The sequence below is a fragment of the Plecotus auritus genome (genome assembly GCF_963455305.1).
Source record: "Plecotus auritus genome assembly, chromosome: 1".
NCBI lineage: Eukaryota > Metazoa > Chordata > Mammalia > Chiroptera > Vespertilionidae > Plecotus > Plecotus auritus.
This window is the reverse complement of record NC_137770.1, coordinates 184,913,830-184,933,015: the sequence shown is the minus strand read 5'-3', so window position 1 is coordinate 184,933,015 and position 19,186 is coordinate 184,913,830. Positions and strand designations below refer to the sequence as shown.

The window sequence follows — 19,186 nt, the reverse complement described above, 5'->3', positions numbered from 1 at the left end:
ATAAAAGCCTAAATTTGCTTTCCTACTGGTTATAAATGATTTTTAATATTTTTACTTTTTATCCTCACCTGAGGATGTTTTGATTTGAGAGAGAGAGGAAGGGGGAGAGAGAGAGATCGATCGGTCGCCTCCTGTACATGCCCTGACTGAGGATCAAACCCACACCCACATAAATGCCCCAACTGGAAATCTAACCTGCAACCTTGTGTGCATTGAGATGATGTTCTGACCAACTGAGCCACCCAGCCAGGGTTGTAAATGATTTTTTAAAAGGATAGCTGTTTCTGTATGTGAGCTTTTTCTTTCTAGAGGTACTGCATTGGTTACTTTTAACTGTCTGACTTAGGGAAGCATTATAGTTTAGGCCAGTGATGATCAACTAGGGACAACTTTGCTCTCAAGGGGATATTTGAAAATGTCTAGAGACACTTTGGATTGTTGTAGTTGGTTTGAGGTGCTACTGGCACCTAGAGGTGGAGGCAAGGGATGCTGCTAAGCATACTGCAATGCCCTGGACCAGTGGTCGGCAAACTGCGGCTTGCGAGCCACATGCGGCTCTTTGGCCCCTTGAGTGTGGCTCTTCCACAAAATACCACGTGCGGGCGCACACGTACAGTGTGACTGAAACTTCGTGGCCCATGCGCAGAAGTCGGTTTTCAGCTCTCAAAAGAAATTTCATTTGTTGTACTGTTGATATTTGGCTCTGTTGACTAGTTTGCCAACCACTGCCCTGGACAGTCCCCTACAGAAATTATGTAATCACAAATGTAAATAGTTCTGAAGTTAAAAAACTCCTGGCTTAGAGCTTGGGTTTTGAAATCTAAATGTTTGAAATCCAGTTTATCTTCTGCTGCCTGCTAAACCTGGAATTCTGGTAAGGAAATTATGGTAAAACAAAGCACATATCTTGACACATTATAAATATTCCCCAAGTCTTAGTGATTATTATAAACTAGAGGCCCGGTGCATGAAATTCGTACACGTGGGGGAGTGTCCCTCAGCCTGACCTGCACCCTCTCCAATCCGGGAGCTCTCAAGGGATGTCCTACTGATGGCTTAGGCCAGCTCCCCATGGTTCTCTGCTCTCTGCGGGGCCTGCCTACTCCACACCGTGGTGACTGCCAAGCAGACCATGCTGGGTGCTACCTGCGAGCCACACTTGCCTGCTCCCAGGTCACCACAGTGATGGCCAAGCAGGCCATGCTGGGTGCTGCCTGCAGGCTGCACTTCACTGCTCCTGGGTCACTGAGGCCGTGCTAGGTGCTGCCTGCGGCCGCGCTTGCCTGCTCCTGGGTCACCGCAGCGATGGCCAAGCAGGCCATGCTGGGAGCTGCCTGTGGGCCGTGCTTCCCTGATCCTGGGTCACCGTGGTGATGGCCAAGCAGGCTGTGCTGGAAGCTGCCTCTTCCCTGCTGTCAGTCTCCACGGAGGCTTTGAGGTTAATTTGCATACTCACTCCTGATTGGCTGGTGGGCATTGTGAAGTGACAGTCAATTTGCATATTTCTCTTTTATTAGTTAGATAAAATCTGAACTAAAGTGACTTATAAGCCTTCTAATCATTTTTCTAAAATTATATAACATATGTTCTCTTGAATTTAGCAAATTTAAGAATCCCTTCTCTATAGATCTTCTCAACATTAGGTATCAGATAAATAATCAGGTTTTGAAAGCACTCATCACCACATTGCATAAATTATCAAGCTCACTAAAACTAGGATAGAAACTAGTGTGGTAAAGTTTTACAAGAAAAAATTGTTATGTCTCTTCCAATAGTAGACTCCATTGTCAATAAAACAATAAAGCATTTTCTTGGAATGCTATAGAACCCATCCTCTAAAAGTAGGACAACAGGGGTTTCTTTAAGGTGTGTGCTTCAATGGGAAGGGAACTATGTACAGAGCACTTCCATTTAATTCTTCTTTAACATATGACACAATGCTAATTTAACCTTTCTTTAAGAGAATTTACAAAGATCATTAGAGAAAAAATATTAAAAGAGACCCTTAGGACAGTATCCAAGATAACTACATAAAAAGAAAATAATTGTGAACAAATAGAAAGATATCCCATTCTGTAATAGTAATTGGAATAATTACTATTATTAAAATGCACTTACTATCCAAAGCAATCCACAGATTCAATGCAAACTTTATCAAAATTCCAATGGCAATTTTTTTCACAGAACTAGAACAAATAATTCTAAAATTTGAATGGAACCACAAAAAAAACAAATAGCCAAAGAAGTGTTGAGAAAGGAGAACAAAGCTGGAGGTATCATTCTCTCTGGTCTCAAACTGTATTACAAAGCTATAATAATTAAAACTTTTATGCTATGGCATTGGCATAAAAACAGAAACACAAGTCAATGTAATAGAATTGAGAGCCCATAAATAAACCAACCTCCATATGGACAATTAATTTATGATAAAGCAGCCAAGAACATAAAATGGGAAACAGATAGTCTCTTCAATAAATGGTCTTGGGAAAACTGGACAGCCACATGAAAAAGAATAAAAGTAGACCTCTATCTTACATCACACACAAAAATTAACTCAGTGTTAACAAAGGACTTAAATGTAAGACTTGATACCATTTAAGACTTGACGCCATAAAATTCCTAGAAGAAAACATAGTTGGTAATCTGACATGCTTTCTATCAATATTTTTGAGAATTTGATTCCAAAGTCTTGGGCAACAAACAAAAATAAACAAATGGAATTATGTCTAACTAAAAAGTGATTGCATAGCAAAGGAAACCATAATCCAAATGGAAAGAAGATATTTGCAAATCATATATTTGTTAAGAAGTTAATATTAAAGAACTCATACAACTCAACTACCGAATAACACATGATTAAAAAATGGGCAGAGGCCCTGGCCATTAGTTCAGTTGGTTAGAGTGTTGTCCCAACAAGCCAAGGTTGTGGGTTCAATCCTTGGTTCAGGCACATACAACAATCAAACAATTAATGTATAAATGGGTGGAAAAACAAATTTATTTTCCTCTCTCTTTCTTCATTTCTCTCTCTAAAATCAATAAATATTTTTAATAGAATGAACACAGATGGCCAACAGACACATGAAAAACTGTTTAACATCATTAATTGCTAGAGAAATGCACATCAAAGCCACAAGGAAATACCACCTCACTCCTGTTAGAATGACTATTATAAAAAAAGACAATAAATAACAAGAGTTGAGAAGGATGTAGAGCAAAAGGAACCTTTGTACATCATTGCTGGGAATGTAAATTAGTGCAGCCATGAATAGAAAACAATGTGGCAATTCCCCAAAAAATTAAAAATAGAAATACCATGTGATCTGGCTCTTCCACTTCTGGGTATTTATCTGAAGAATATGAGAACACTAATTCCAAAAAAACATATGCACTCCTATGTTCATAACAGAATTGTTGACAATAGCCAAACTTTGGAAATAACGTAAGCATCCACTGATGGATGAATGAAAAAAGATATGATATGTATGTATAGACAACTGGGGTAGACCTGGAAATTGTTATGCTAAGTGAAATAAGTCAGATGGAGAAAGACAAATGCCTTACAATTTTACTCATATGCGGAATCTTAAAAAAAAGAACAAAAAAAACCCCACAAAATAATACTGAATAAACAAAAACAAATTCATGGTTGGAGAAAAAGTTGTGGCTATAAGAAGGAAATGGGGGATGGGTAAAGTTAGTAAAGGGGATCCATTTTATAGTGATGGATGGAAACTAGACTTTTTGTGGTGAGCACTTTTGGTAGTGTACACAGATGTCTAATTATAATATTGTACACATGAAATATATATAATTTTACCGCAATAAAAAAAGAAAATATACCTAAGATTTATTTATAGATTTTAATATGTTACTGAGTAATATTATTTGTACATACCTTTATTCAAAGCACTTTTCATATACATAATCATATTTAATCTAGAGATGGCTTAATGACTTCACAATATTGAAAGTTTTTTATTATTCTGCCTTTATTATAGAGTTTTCTCTGTCATTCACTTATTATACTGCCTCAGCTGGTGCTGTCAACATTTATTTTCTGCACTAATGAAGTGACCAGCCCAGTTATCTTCAAGTCTGGGCAGTATCAAATGGGTCACAGTCATTTGTTGAGTCTGTATATTAAATAATATGTTACTACTTTTACTAAGACCCCAGAAATTATACTTTTTTATAAATTAGAGAAGATTCTGATTGTTCTGCTTGTATTTCTGAATTCAAAATGTTTACGTAAATGAAATACATAGAAGTTGAGTTAAAGATATTTTAATGGGACTACTTTCCTATTCCTGGTTTTGGCCAAAGTAGTTTATTTCTATGTCATGTTGATACATGGGAAGAAAAGAGATTAAGAACTGCTGCTTCACCAAAACTCCCTTTCAATTCATTTTCCACAGTTTTGATGCAATGTACTTAAAGAGATTTTTTTCAGTTGCTTTGACATTTAATGCTATAGACATAACATCACATTGCTTTGGTGGTAATAAAAGGTTTATTTTCTCCAAGGTATATCTTGTAGTTACATAATAAGTCTTTTCTTATTGGGGAAGGTACAACTAAGAGGAAGTTGAAACTATAAAAACATCACTGAAAAGTAATCTCTCCCTTGGGAAAAGTCATTTCCAAGAAAGGAAGGAAGGGAGAGAGGAAGGAAGGGAAGCAAAAGACATGCCCAGTACTTGGTAGTTTAAGATCCAGATGATACATCAATCTGTATACATCAAAGTAATAACTCATTCAGCAATGAGAGAAAAAAAAATATCAAGGAAAAGAACACTCCAGCCTATATAATAATCCTATATAATAAAAGGCTAATATGCAAATAGACCGAATGGCGGAACAACCGAACAACGGTCGCTATGACGTGCGCTGACCACCAGGGGGCGTCGGCCACAGCGGGATGGTGGAGCAGGTGAGCGGGGGTGCCAGACTAAGGCAGGGCACTGGTGGCTGTCATCAGGGCGAGCCTCTGGGGGTTACTGAAAATTCTTTGCTCCCACGCGCCACGGTCCTGCCTGGCGCTGACCCTGCTTGCACCCACCATTTTTTTCTACCTAGATATTAGGAATTGTTTCGTGTGTTTCATCCCTTTAGGAACAATTCTAGATGTAAAACAACACTATTTTCTGTTAAGTGAAGAAAAACATATATTTGTATTAAGTTCTAGTCAGTGCAAGAAAGAATCATAGGAAGTAATAGCTGATAACATTTTTTGGCAGTTGTCAGTATAGTTCACAGAAAGGAAAAATTTCAGAAGAAATATATAAAATTCATCAATCAGTGATAGAAATATTGCTACATTCCCCCTATACTTTTATTATCCTACTTTAACAAAAATGGGACTATACACATTGGCATGATTACTCTATTCATATTTTGCCTCAGTTATGAGACAATTTTTTAATGATAATAAGATCCCTAAAATTAGATTAATCTTAAAATCAGTGCTTTCAACCAGGTCATGGCTGTAACAGAGTTTGCACTGCTGTATGTATGGATTTTATAGCTTCATATTGTCCTTTTTTAAAAAAATTTGAGTTCAATGCAATATTGGTACCATGTGTGTTGAGTTTTCATTTAAGAATATCATTCAAGAAGTGTTTACTATGATCTGGTATTATAACCATTTATTTTGTATATGGAAACCCAGTAAAGAAAGAAAAAAGGTGTAACATTGATATGAGAAAAAATATATATATATATACTTGTAATTTGATTGCCTCAATTCCATACATACCCTCTTCTAAAATTAAACCAAATGCTTTATAAAATCTAAAGAGGAAATATACCCACATGTATATACCCCCTGAGATAAATGTGAATGAACTGTCTATCAAACATAAGAAACTGAAGAAAGAAGAAATTGCATGAGAGGTTGGTGTTACCAATTATTGGGTCACACTAATTATAATAAGTAAATGGAATATAGTTTTTGTTTGTTTTTAATTAGCATGGGTTTTGTTTGTGTTTCCTTTCTTAGTGGTATGTATAATAAAATCAGTGATCTTGGATTCAATGAAATGCAGACTACCTGCTTTCAGAAGAAATTAGAGAGAAAATATAATAGGGAAATAAAGAATTGATTTTATTATAATCTTAACACTTTAATCACTATATTTGCCATCTATTCATCCTCTACTAGGAACTCTAAGGATAGGTAATAAAGTAGCTGTTTGACAACTAAATGGCCTAAAAACTAACATATGAGTTTTGGGAAATTTACTTCCAGTTTTGAGAAAGATGTAGCTAAGCATATGCACTGAAAATCCCCTTTAGGGATGTGATCCCAAGAGCTGCAGAAAGAATTAATTTCTTCATCATGCTACTAATTGGTATTATTTATTTCCCTCTGGGCTACAGTAACCAAATACAAATATTTATGTGCCAAAATATATTTTTTAATATTTTGAATTAAGGTGATCTTTCCTACAGTTGTCTAAACATGTTTCAAAAATGTAGAAATATATATATATATATATATATATATATATATATATATATATACTTTTTTTAATGTAGAATCTTAGAACTGGAAAGGGAGTTAAATGAATATTAGTATTTCTTCAAGATCTTTTCCTTATCTCTTTCAATAGGTTCAGAAAAAGAAGCCCACAAAATTAACTTATTCATCCAAGGTCACTCCATTTGATAGCAGCAGAGTCAAGATTAGAGTATTTGGCTAAAAGTTCAGTATTCTTACCATTATGCCAAATTGTCTCATAATATATGAAACATACCAATTGGATAACGAGTGTAGTAGATGCTGTGGTTGTGCTTCCATTCTCCCTCTCTCTGCGCCAAACACACACTCCCCATACACAAACACACGCTTTCACAACTAAAACTTTCATTTTCCCAGTTGCTGAAAATGTTTGCAGCTGATAGCATTCAAGTTAAATTCCTCTCCAAGAATTTCTCCCTGCAGAAAAATAATAAGGAAAAGCCTGCTTACTCGAGGTTACACCCTTTTCCCAGAGGCTGCCAATGTCCAATAAGAGTATACGGCTCCCAACCACTTGTCTAAATGGGAGACAACTATGAAAAGTCACGCAAGCTTTAGATTGCTGTGTGATTATCTGAGATAGTGTCATTGCAGAGCACTTTAAAGTCCCCCTTTGCCAGACCCTGCTTCCTTCACTCCTTCACTGGGGTTAGCTTTCGTTTTGTTTATTGTCTCAAATATTTGTCTCAGAGTCTGTTCTGGAGAACCAAACTGCAACAATTAATGTAAAATTACTTAAATATTCTGGAGTGAATGACTTTGCTTTATTAAGTCTAGATAGAAGTATTCAAAGTGGCTTAGCTTCCAAATGTGCATCTACCAAAGTAATTTCTAGGCTTATTGGTCACTTTATTTTATTCATGTAATTAGTATTGTTGCTGTCATTAAGATAACTATGTATGTCAACACAGATATGAATGTGAATCTTCCTCTAGCAGATGAGGAAATTGGTGGCTCAGGGACGGTAAGAATCTTGCTATGGTCACCTAGCTGGAAAGTGTCTAATTCTGGTTGATGCTCCCATCAGACTTGAAGCTGCTTGAAGGCAGGAGCCACTTCCTTTATGAACAGCACTGTTTCCCTTCATGTAATGCAGTGCCTTGCCCTCAATGATAGTCACTAAACATTTATCAAGTGAATAAATTAATCCATATATGGTTGACCACAAATCCTTGCCATTAACCCCTGTGCCACATAGTCTCCTACGTATTTGATGAGCCCTGGATTAATGGTGAACATCATAAAGAACTAAAAAAGGAGGGGGGATTTGAAGTCTAAGATGTCAAAAGCAATCTATGTGAAGCAAATAGGAATGGGTAATTTAAATATGCATTTTTCTTTAAAAATTGAGAGGGAGAGCCCTTATTTTGTTTCTTTTTATGATAAATACTCATGGTCCTTGTAGGTATGAGATACCATATCAGAGAAATAGTATTGAGGCTGCCTGTGGGCTAAGTTGGATTCTTTTAATATATCTTTATTAAAATTGTATATTCAATTTAATGTAATATCCTAGGAGGACTAAAATGACCACAGAAAGAAAATCATGGATATTCCCTCCAATGTAATGTAATGGAGATGGTCTCCACCCCCTTCTCTACTTTCCTAGGCAGCAGCTATAAAAACAGAAATGAAAAATAAACATTTTCACTGATAATTATCACGATGAATTTAATAATGCCTCTTTTGTCCTGAAATGAAAGTTTTTACCAGAATATTTTACAAATAGCATCCAGGATGTGTCTAACATTTGGATGCAGATATTAAGCACAGTGTTGATTTGGAGCCTGTCGATAACTGATTCAATAGTTAGGAAAATTTCTTATAGAAGTAAAGTTAGAGAGATGAAGAGAACATAAAATCTCACTTTTCTAAGGAAATCCAAATACCTAGAGTGTTGGAAAAGAGTCAAGAAGCAGTAATCTACAAACGTTTCTGAAGAATGAAAATTGAATAGAAATAGTTTATTTCTTTTATCCCCAAGAAAGTCTCTGAAACGTCTGCTGTAAATCAGGCAATGCTTCTTTCGTGCACCAGATAACCAGCTTGACTTCCTCTACTCCTCATCTATGGACGAGTTAAAGTGACAAATTATAGAGAAGGTCTGCTATAAGTAGGCACATAAAAACCAGAATGAACATTTAACAATCAAGACAATTTTTATAAAAGAAAGGCATGTTTAGTATAATACTTCAATCTGAAAAAGCATATGAACACCTCAAAGTTATCCCCCAATACACCTTAGTTTTGCAGAAGAGCAGAGAGATTCATCTCAGTGATGGTAATCTTGAAACATCAGTTTAAATTACAATATTATTCTGCATGTAATTTATTTTAGAAAAATGTGATACCTTTCAGAAATATTCCAGGGGCTCTGCTGGAAGGCTAAATGAACTTGTGGTTCATCAAGCAGACTTTCTACCCTGCACTAGTGTAGGGTACAAACTCACTGAGCCTCAGTTTTCTAATCTGTATAATGAGGATGAGGGGAACTACTTCAATCATAGATTAAATATGTTAAAGCATTAGAAGAATGCTTGGCATATAATATATGCTCATAAACAGTATTTAGTATTATCTCAGCAGCTAAACATTATTCAACATATACTTATTTTTAAATGCTTAATATGTGTCTGAGAATTGAATCAGAAGAATAGAGTGGATATAAGAGAAGTGGACAGATGACTTGAGGTTGCATTTTTTTCCCCAGTACATTAGCAAGAACATGATTTGAAGGGGTATGAAAAAAAGAGAGAAAGCAAAGGTAATTTCCACGTGTTAGCCTGATAGGGATGACATTTATTACGAAGGAAGCTATTTGGGGAAGAATAGGTTTCAGAGTCAAAATCATGTTTGTTTGTTTTTATTTGGTTTTATGTCAAATTAGTGATATTAATCAAAGTGATGGTGGCTGGATAAGGGAATTGGGATTCAAAGTAGAGATCAGGTTTGCAAAAATGGCTTTCAAAGGAACAATGAAAAAATGATCATTTAAAACTATTCCATTTAGATGTCAAGTATCCAGAAGTTTTCTGGCTCCTTTAGAATGTTTTATACCAACCTACTGCCATCTACTCTACTCTCTTCTCTCTTTCTCTTCATTCTTCATATCAACAATAAATCCCACCCTTTACCACCAGAGCAATAGGACAAGTAGTCAGTTTCTAGTTCAATGTGTTTTTCCAAACCAAGACAAGTGTTCTTTCTCTTCAAGAGGAATTCTGGTACCAGCTTGTAATGTTTGCTTCCCACAGCATGACTCAATGAGCTATGTTTTGTTTCTATCATCCTATATAATAAAAGGGTAACATGCAAATCAACCAAACAGCTGAACAACTGGTTGCTATGACACACACTGAACACCAGGGGGCAGATACTCAATGCAGGAGCTGTCCCCTGGTGGTCAGTGTGCTCCCACAGGAGGAGCGCCACTCAGCCACAAGCTGGGCTGACAGCTGGTGAGTGCAGCGGCCTGTCTCCAAGGCAGCACTAAGGATGTCTGACTACGATTTAGGCCCGCTCCCCATGGGCCTAAGCCATCAGTTGGACATCCCCCGAGGGCTTCCGGACTACGAGAGGGTACAGGCTGGGCTGAGGGACTCCCCGGCCCCCAAGTGCATGAATCTCGTGTTCTGGGCCTTTAGTTAAAATATAAACATTGTGAGAAAGAAGATGGAATATACTTGTGGACTTGATTTTGATTAATAAAGTGCATCCAAAAATTCTAAATGAAATACATGCTGAAATTTCTTTTAGGTTCTCTATTGTCCTCCTTAGGTCAATGTTGTGACATTGTTTTAGTTCCTTAAATTTCTATGTTACCTTTTTGCTGATATAAATAATGACATTGATCATTCTAAAACTCTCTGCACATTTATTTAAGTAAACATAGTGTATAAAATCCAGCAAAAAAAACTAATAGGCTCATACATTGATGTTCATTACTTATTCAAATTATCTACATTATCAGGTAAACCTATAGAATTCAAATTTAGGAAATTAGATAAACACATTTTAAAATGCCTTTTAGTTCAATGACAAAAAGAAATGAGCTATCAAGCCATGAATAGACATGGAGGAACCTTAAATGAATATTGCTAAGTGAAAGAAGCCAATCTGAAAAGACTCCATACTGTACAATTCCACCTATACAACATTCTGGAAAAGATAAAATGATGGAGATGATAAAAATCAGCAGTTACTAGGGGTAGGAGGCATAGTGGAGAGATGAATAGGAAGACCAAGGGATATTTTTAGAACAATAAAAATACTCTATCATAATAATGAATAAATGCCATTATAATTTTGTCCAAACCCAAAGAATGCACAGCTCCAACAGTCAATCCTAATGTAAACTGGATTTGGGGGATTATGCTGTGTCAATGTAGGTTTATTCTTGGTAAAAAATGTGCCACTTTGGTGAGTGGTGTTGATTGGGGGGAAGTTATGCACATGTACATTAGAAATCTCTGTACCTCCCTTTCAATTTTCTCTAAACTTAAAAGTGTAAAGCCTTCAGCCCCGGCTGAGTGGCTCAGTTGGCTGGTTGGAGTGTCATCCCTTTTACCCAAGGGTTGTGGGTTCAATTCCTGGGGCTGATGGTGGGGTACATGCCTGAATTGTAGGTTCAATTCCCAGTCAAGGTGTGTGCTGGGGGATGGTGTTGGCTGATGGATGTTTTTTATCTCTCTCTTTCTAAAACTCAATTAAAAAACCAAACATATGCTTGGGTGAGGATTTTTTTAAAAATAATAATAAATAAAGATTTTAAAATAATGTTTTTTAGAACAACTTAACCATTTATTGACTATTGGTAGTAATATTGCACTGAGAAATTTAATCTCATGAAGAATTCTACTGATTTTTTTTAAGGCTTGTTGACAATGTAGGGGTTTGCACACAAAATGTGAAAGTATCACTCTGTATTCTATGAATGTGTTTTTTAAACATAATTTTCTTTCTGTGTCCTTACCATAGGCTACATATCGAAACCGAGTTGTGAGCCAAAGTCTCAGCACAAGGGACAGAAAAGCAATACATACTCCCACCGAGGACCGTTTTAGATACTCGTCAGCTGACCAGACAAGCCCCTACAAAAGTAAGACCTGTCAACTATCAAGTCTATGTTTAAATAATTTCTTGAAGGACAAGGAACTAGTGGAAGTTATCAAACACTCAAGAGGAACTTATGAAACCCTCACTTCAGAAGTCACCCAGAACTTAAGGGCCACTGTTGGGCAGAACTCTCTGAAGCCAACAGCTAAGACTGAAGGGCTCCCCACATCCTCAGAGAAACCAAAGGACCAAGCTGCTGTGGCCCGACAGCATTCAACCTTTACAGGCAGGTTCGGACAGCCCCCGAGAGGGCCAATCTCTTTACACACGTACAGCAGAAAGAATGTTTTTCTCCATCACAATTTACACACCACTGAGCTGCAGACTCTAGGCCAACAGGATGGGTAATTAAATCACCCTATTCTTGTCTCTGAGTAAAGATGGTTAGTGTTTCTCGTTCATAGCTCACATTTCAATTGTCATGTACTTTTTATTTTTTTGTTATAAACAATGAATTGTGCACTTTTTTTTTAGAATGAGGGTTCAAGCATGTTAATTGAATTAGGTTTAATAGCCTTGAAGGTTTTATTATATAAATATGTATAATGAATGGGACCATCTTGCTGGTTTATATAGTCCATAATTTATTTATTTTTATCTTTATCAGTTACTGATATCTATTGAAGTCCCTGAAAGTAATATCAGATAGTACTCTATTCATTGAATGGTGTAACTGTGAAAATAGATGTGAGAAATAAGTAGATGAAGGAATTGTAAAGAATTTTAAATTGCATAGTTAATAGAAGGAAAAGAGAAGATGGATCTTAAATCTTATATTTGGTGGTGTATTTATTTGAAGAATGGAGTTTGCTTGCATGTAACCTAGAGATATGTTTGTCTCTCTATTACATACATTCAAGCTTATCTAGTCACACTATAAGGGGGGGGTGCTATTTCTTTTGCCTCTAAATGTTTAGTTCACACTAGTTCAAAAGGACTTTAGACTGAGTAATTGCTAGCCAAATAGAGAATGACAGCTCTGATCTTTAAAAAATGTCTTATAGTTTTTGCTAGTGATGTTGAAGTACTAGGACAGGACACAGGGAGGTGGTAAAGTTGGCTAAATTCTGTCAAATGATGCAAAAAGCATGATATGCTTGCTATTTTAATCATGGCCATATCAGCATATTTTTCAAAGTTTTACAGATGGAACATTCTAAGAAAGTTATTTTACTTCACTTTCCTTGTATTTTTAAAATTTCCAACTGTTTTTTTCTGTATATTCATTGTCACCCTGTATACTAGTACACCAACCCATACAAGATGTCTTGAGGAACAGAAAGTCAGTTTCTTGATAGCTCAGTATACACTGTTTTGACTGTTTAGTCATCTAGCTTTGGAAGGAAAAGTTAAAAACGTGAACTTTGGTGACTTGATCTTAGTATTTAATACTCATTTGATGGCAAATATTTCTCTTCAACAAATAAGGCCTATTGTGTTTTACTTAAATGCACATGAGATTGATCAATAAATCAAAATAATTTCTTTATGGCTAATTAATACCAGACTCTATGCAGCTATAAAAATAAATAATAAATAGCAACCAGTAGAAAACAGGTCTGCAGTTTTCTTATACAAGGATAAATGCTAATAACAGTATCCATATTAGGCATAGTTCATGCAAATCGAAATTTGTCATACCTACTGCATGATCTGTTTTCCTGGCATTCTCCAACAGACAGAATCCATCTGCATGTGCAAATGTAATGAATAAAGGGAAATTGAGATAGCAGTTTTTTAGCATGGCATCTAACTAACCTGTGTAAATTAAAGCTGTGTGTGAAATGCGTCCCCTAATACAAAAATGCTCTAGGCTTTGGGGAAAGGCCATTAGATTCCTACCTTAGCTTTAACTATCAAACTTTGGAGCAATTCTCAAACTTTGATTAGAATTGGTAAGAGTAAAGAGTCTAGTGCATATGCTATACTTGTGATTCTAAAGAAAGACACATGTGCATCAAGACAAATGTTTGCCAAATGTTTTTATTCTTTGTGTGTTTGTAATTCTGCCAGAGGAGAACAATATGCACTATGATTTGCTTGGCTTAATTAGACTGCTATCTAAAATTTCCGGCTACAGTTTAGAAGCTATAATACTTATGCAGATAGACATTTTGGACTGGGCAATATTTAAGACATGCTAGAAAACCAGAAAAATGATGATTATTAATTGTGTAATTCAGTTTTATTTGTCCAGAAAGTTGCTGTGTATTGCTAGAGTATTTGAATTCTGTAAATAAGTTAGCATGATATAATGATCAAGGATTTTTTCCCAGGATATGGAAGAACTGTGTATCACAAATAATGTTTTTGATCTGGACTTTTGGAGTTTATAGTTTTGTTTTCCTGGAAGATAGACTTTTGAATTATGCTTTGTAAAAAAAAATAATCTATTTAAGAAAATCTGTCATTTAATAGACATTTTAAAAGACATTTTAAACACTAGTATTTTCTTGAAAAACCTTTTTTAAAGCTGAAACATTCAAAAAGAAAACCTGGATTAAGCAGTTCAATTTTAAATGGAGGGATATTTTTTGGAAATATCATCTTTAAGCTGTTTTGTATCAGTATTTTCAGCATTGTTATAATATTATTTGTAATACTAAGTGTAACTCAGGCCTGGAGAAGGTGTAAGCCCACCGTGCTAATGTCCATCAGTAACTGTAAAACAGGGGTCAAGTTCCTCTGCTGTATATATAGAAACTCAAAACAAGAGCATATGGGCATTCTTTCAGTGGATTGATTTCTTTGTACTAAAATCTCTAGTTTTCTAAGACAGCTCCATGTATAAAAATGATTTTCTCCAAGGCAGTACATATCCAAAGACAGGACACCAGGGGGAAAAAGTGCTTGTTTTCTGACAGAAGCAGTTGTGTTTCTTTCCCTTCCTCTTTCTTTTGTGCATGTATATGTGTAGCTAAGCCTACGTAACCCTGTAAAAGTTCTGCTGCAATTGTCTCTTCTGAATTTAGAACATGTTTTAAAGGACACCTAAGAAGAGATAGTCCTCAAGGAAAAGCTGTTTCTACCTGAAATAAACTGTGCCCATTTTTGTAATCCTCTTGTAACATGAAACTGTATTTCTATGGAACTCAGTGATTTTTTTCCAATGGATTTTATATGCTAACAGTCACAGTGAAATTTTGAATTCTCTATCAAACTACTTTTGCTTCTTTGGAGCTCCGTGGTCTGTGCAAATGACACCAGGAAACGGTAGCTGCAATGCTAAAGGTAAACCTGCAAGTATCAGTATGCTCAGGGGAAGAACCTAGAGCCACACATTGTTCACGTTGTTTCTGTCTTTCACCAAGTGAGGTATAAGGAACTAGCAAGCCACTAGTCAATATTAAACATGTGCAGGCAGGCCCACACTTACATAATTTAAAATGTTTACAAAGATTTTCATGATTAATCTGTGTTATAACCTCTGTTTTACCCTACATATGCCAAGATTTAGTCCTAGCCCATGGTCACTATTTTCTGAGTGTTACTGAATTCACAAAAAATTTCACATTCTGTTTTCTTTGCCTTGTATATGTTTAATAGAGATAATACCTCCCCTCAAAAGAGTTATTTTTTTAAATTGTCATGTATTTAAGGACAACATCCCCATGATAAATTATCACACTCTTCTAGAACTTTCTGAGTAATTTAGTTATCAATGGGACAATAGGAGCAATTTATTGAATAACAAGTATTATTTCTCCATATTTATTACCCACATTCATTATCTCCTTTCTCATTTTCAAGAAGTAGTATTGCATTACAGTATGTAACTTGGAATACTGGGTATCGTGTCAAACTTATAATCTCAATTTTGCTCCACTTTTTCACTTTCAGAATTTTACATTCCAAATAGCTATAGAAGTATGAAGTGCTTAAAAACAGCCCTTACAACTCCACTGAGCCAAGTGTAGATCAAAATGGAAAAAGACAGGGAGGTGACTACAAAGGTGCTGTCTGTGAGCGCCACCCACTTGACTGACTCACACTCCCCCTGGCCAGAAGCTTTGCCCTTGCTGATGATATACAGTATCTGTTTAAATGTAGCACTGATTCATTTATACTAGGATGTTTATTGCATTCTGGGGCTTGACTCTTTTAAGGCATTATTTATTATCAGGTCTTTTTGTATATTTTTATTTTATTTTTGTACAAAATAGTTTAATCATACATGATATTTTTGAGGAACTTAACTCCTCTTGACATTTGAGCTTTTTTCTTGTTCCCTCTCTCCCCCCATGTTCTTATTTTGTCATGCCAACTCTAGGCTATATATATAAACACATGGCAGAGATGATAGAAAATATAAGCTAGTTTGGGCTCTTATAAAAAGTTGAATTGCACTGTAGTATAAAAGTAAATAGCCAGCTATCAGCCAACCAAACAGAGAAGCCCACTTCTCTTAACAAAATACAGCATCATTGCCAAATTTTTACTTTTCAAGTCTTAATCTGTGCCAATTTTTTCACCAATAGGCAGAACCACAAACATATTCATGAACTATGTATTTATAATAAACCTGATCTTGCTCGCAACCCAGTTGTAGTTCTAAGTAACTTAACCAAAAAAACACAAAAGTTAAAGATATCACTTTCTGGGTATGGAATAGGCAATTCATCTTATTTTAGATTTAGAGAATTTCCCACAAAATTTGTGACACAATAAAAACTCCTAATTAATGCAGAGTGACTTTCTTCCACCTGAGTAAGTGATTTAGGATGTGAGATATCGTGGTTCTCACTACAGAAATTTCAGTGTAGCCTTATTAACTTCATCACTTTAATCTAACAAACATACTTTTTCATTTTGAACATAAAATTCAAGATAAGGAGCCTTCTATAGCTTATCATTTCTAAACATTACCTCCTTGCTTTAGTAAGCTCAGGTTGTTATAACAAAATACCATAGGCTGGATGGTTTAAACAATGGGCTTTTATATCTTACGGTTTGGGAAGGTTCTGGAAGCTGGGTATTTAAGATCACAGATAGCTGTGTCCTTCTCACTGTGTTCTTACACGAAAGGGAGTGAAACAGGTGTGGTTTGTTCCTCTTTTTTTTATGATGACTAATCCTATCTCATCAAGGGCCCCATCGCCATGACCTCCTCTAATCCTAATTACTTCCCAAAGGCTTTCTCTCCAAATACCATCACACTGTGGTTAAGGCACCAACAAATTAATGTGTGGGGGACACAAACTCCAGTCCATAGCACTCATTTTCATCTTACAACCACCTAGTAAGTTTACTATTGTTTTACTCATTTCATTAATGAGATCAGAAAGTGTAGGTAATTTTCCCAAGGTACACAGAATGTATGTTTCACTAAACTGGAGTCTATAACTTTTGCTCTTTCCATTTATACTATGTTTACCTCCAAAGTAGTCTCTCTACCAAGAAGGCAGAGTGATTCAAGAAAATATTTGCTCCCTCAAATCCTTTACTTTTAAAAATGCCATTGATATTGCTAGTGAAAAAATATGAGCAATGATCTATTTTAGCAAACCAAAATACTACGGATTCAAAATTGTTTTAGAGCAATTATTGATGTTTAGATCAATAAGTATAGAACCCTCAGAGGAAGGCATTTATTTGATATCAAGTTTACCTCCCAAAGAAATCTAACATCCTACTTTTCTTTTCTTTAAGGCAATTGGGAAAAATACTGAGAAAAGATTTCATGTTATATTTTTTAAAGAAGAGAGCCAATAAAATGTCTAACATAAGAAAAACATACAGTACATGGAAAATAATCTAGTTGTCAAATTCTTAATATTTATTTTTCTTATTTTCTGATATTGACATAGACATCATTGAATTCCATATACTTATCTTGCCTTATGTGCATTTAAAAAACAATATATTTACAAAGTTAGTTTAAATATTTCTATCTAGGGACAAAAATTACAGCTTATTTAAGTTTTCTTATTTGGGAGTTAAAACTAAATGGCAAATACAAATTTATTTGCCCTAATATTTTAAATAAAATGCATTTTATTTTGTAGTTAATCATATATACCTAAGTAATCTCTGAATAAGATGTAACCCTACTATGGACTGTCTCTTCCAAAGTCCTGTTTTTAGGAAAGCAAGAGATATGAGTATTAAGCTAGCTGTACCCTGCTTTTTAAGAGGGAAAAAAAAAACATATTTGATGTATACTAATACATAGGGGTCTGAAATTATTAACATTTATAATAATGTTTTCTATTCTCTAAAACTACAAATTTAGTGAAAAAAATAATAGTAAAGTACTCTGGAAAATAACCACTTTTAAGTAATATGGAATGCCATAGTATAATTTTTTATGTGGCTCTTGATTTCTCAATAAAAACAGTGATTTTATTCAATGAAAAGAAATGCCACTATTTGCCTAACATTCTGAGAAATGACTGATACACTTAAGCATGACAATTAGAAAAATATGCATAATTTCTCTGCATAATAAATTTTAAAACCATAAATATGTTGTATGGCACCTACATGCTTGGATTATGACAATTTGCTCTAAGGCTGTCTTGGTAATAGATTGGTTTACAGATGCATTTAAACTGGGCATAAAGCAATGTGGTTTATTTTCAGGTTCTTGGAAGTTGTGATGATGTTTTCATCAGCCAGTTGACATGACTTCTGTATCACTTTCTTTGCCACCAGGCTTCTCTTAATTTCTGATATGCAATAATAAAGTGCAATATCCCAGGGACCATTACGGGAATATGATGCTATCATTTCATTTCAATACATGTGTGGAATCTCTTCTTTCTGAGCTATACTCTTTATCTCCATTTTTACAACTGGTCACAACTCAAAATGTATCTTACAATGTTTGGGATTTATAGTTTGCAAAACCCTGTTTATTGATTCTATGTGTTTTGTAACAACACAAAATATACAAAATTCTAAATTCTATGTTTCTCTCTCTCACTTGCAAGTTCATTCACACGCACACAGAGTTTTCTAAGATACCTGGAAGAGGGATACTTCAGAACAGCTATAATGTGTTTGAAGAGGTGCATGAATGTATATCCATTTGGCATCCAGACCAGCTACTAGGGAAGATGATACACTTAAAATGCTGTTGCAATGCCTTGAAAGCATAACCAACATTATATTTTAAAACCATCAGGTGTTCTCTATAGTCTCACACCTTCAGAGTAAATGGTGCTCCTCTGTTGTATACTTTTATACAATGTGATTTCAAAAAACTGAAAGGAAACAATATGATAATACATTTTATAATTTAAATGTAATATGACCTATGGTTTAAGACTCAATTTATTTTCCTGACCACAGAGTTCTCTTCTATTCTGAACTCAGTTTTCTATAAAGAGTGTCAAGAAGCACTGTATTGATTTTTTTATTAATTACTTAAGGTATTAAGTTTAAGGGGTTATTTTAAAGGCTTTATGAGGATTCATAAACTCAACTTCAGGATTCCATTGGTAATTGTTTACAAACCTTTGGGTATGATTATAATCAATCAGTGCTTTAAAATTTCAATTATAAAATAATAATTTAAACATATTTAAAATGAAATACTGATGGATA

At 35.1% G+C, this 19,186-nt stretch overlaps 1 protein-coding gene across 1 annotated transcript in view; it reads left to right on the top strand.

Annotated features, from left to right (window-relative positions):
- Positions 1-11,699, top strand: part of CCSER1 (coiled-coil serine rich protein 1) — a 1,252,026-nt gene extending 1,240,327 nt beyond the window's left edge. Inside the window, exon 12 of the mRNA XM_080677357.1 lies at positions 11,501-11,699. Within this exon, the coding sequence (XP_080533483.1) occupies positions 11,501-11,586 (86 nt within the window). The 3' untranslated portion in view covers positions 11,587-11,699. The remainder of the gene's footprint in view (positions 1-11,500) is intronic.
- Positions 11,700-19,186: the final 7,487 nt, after the last annotated feature.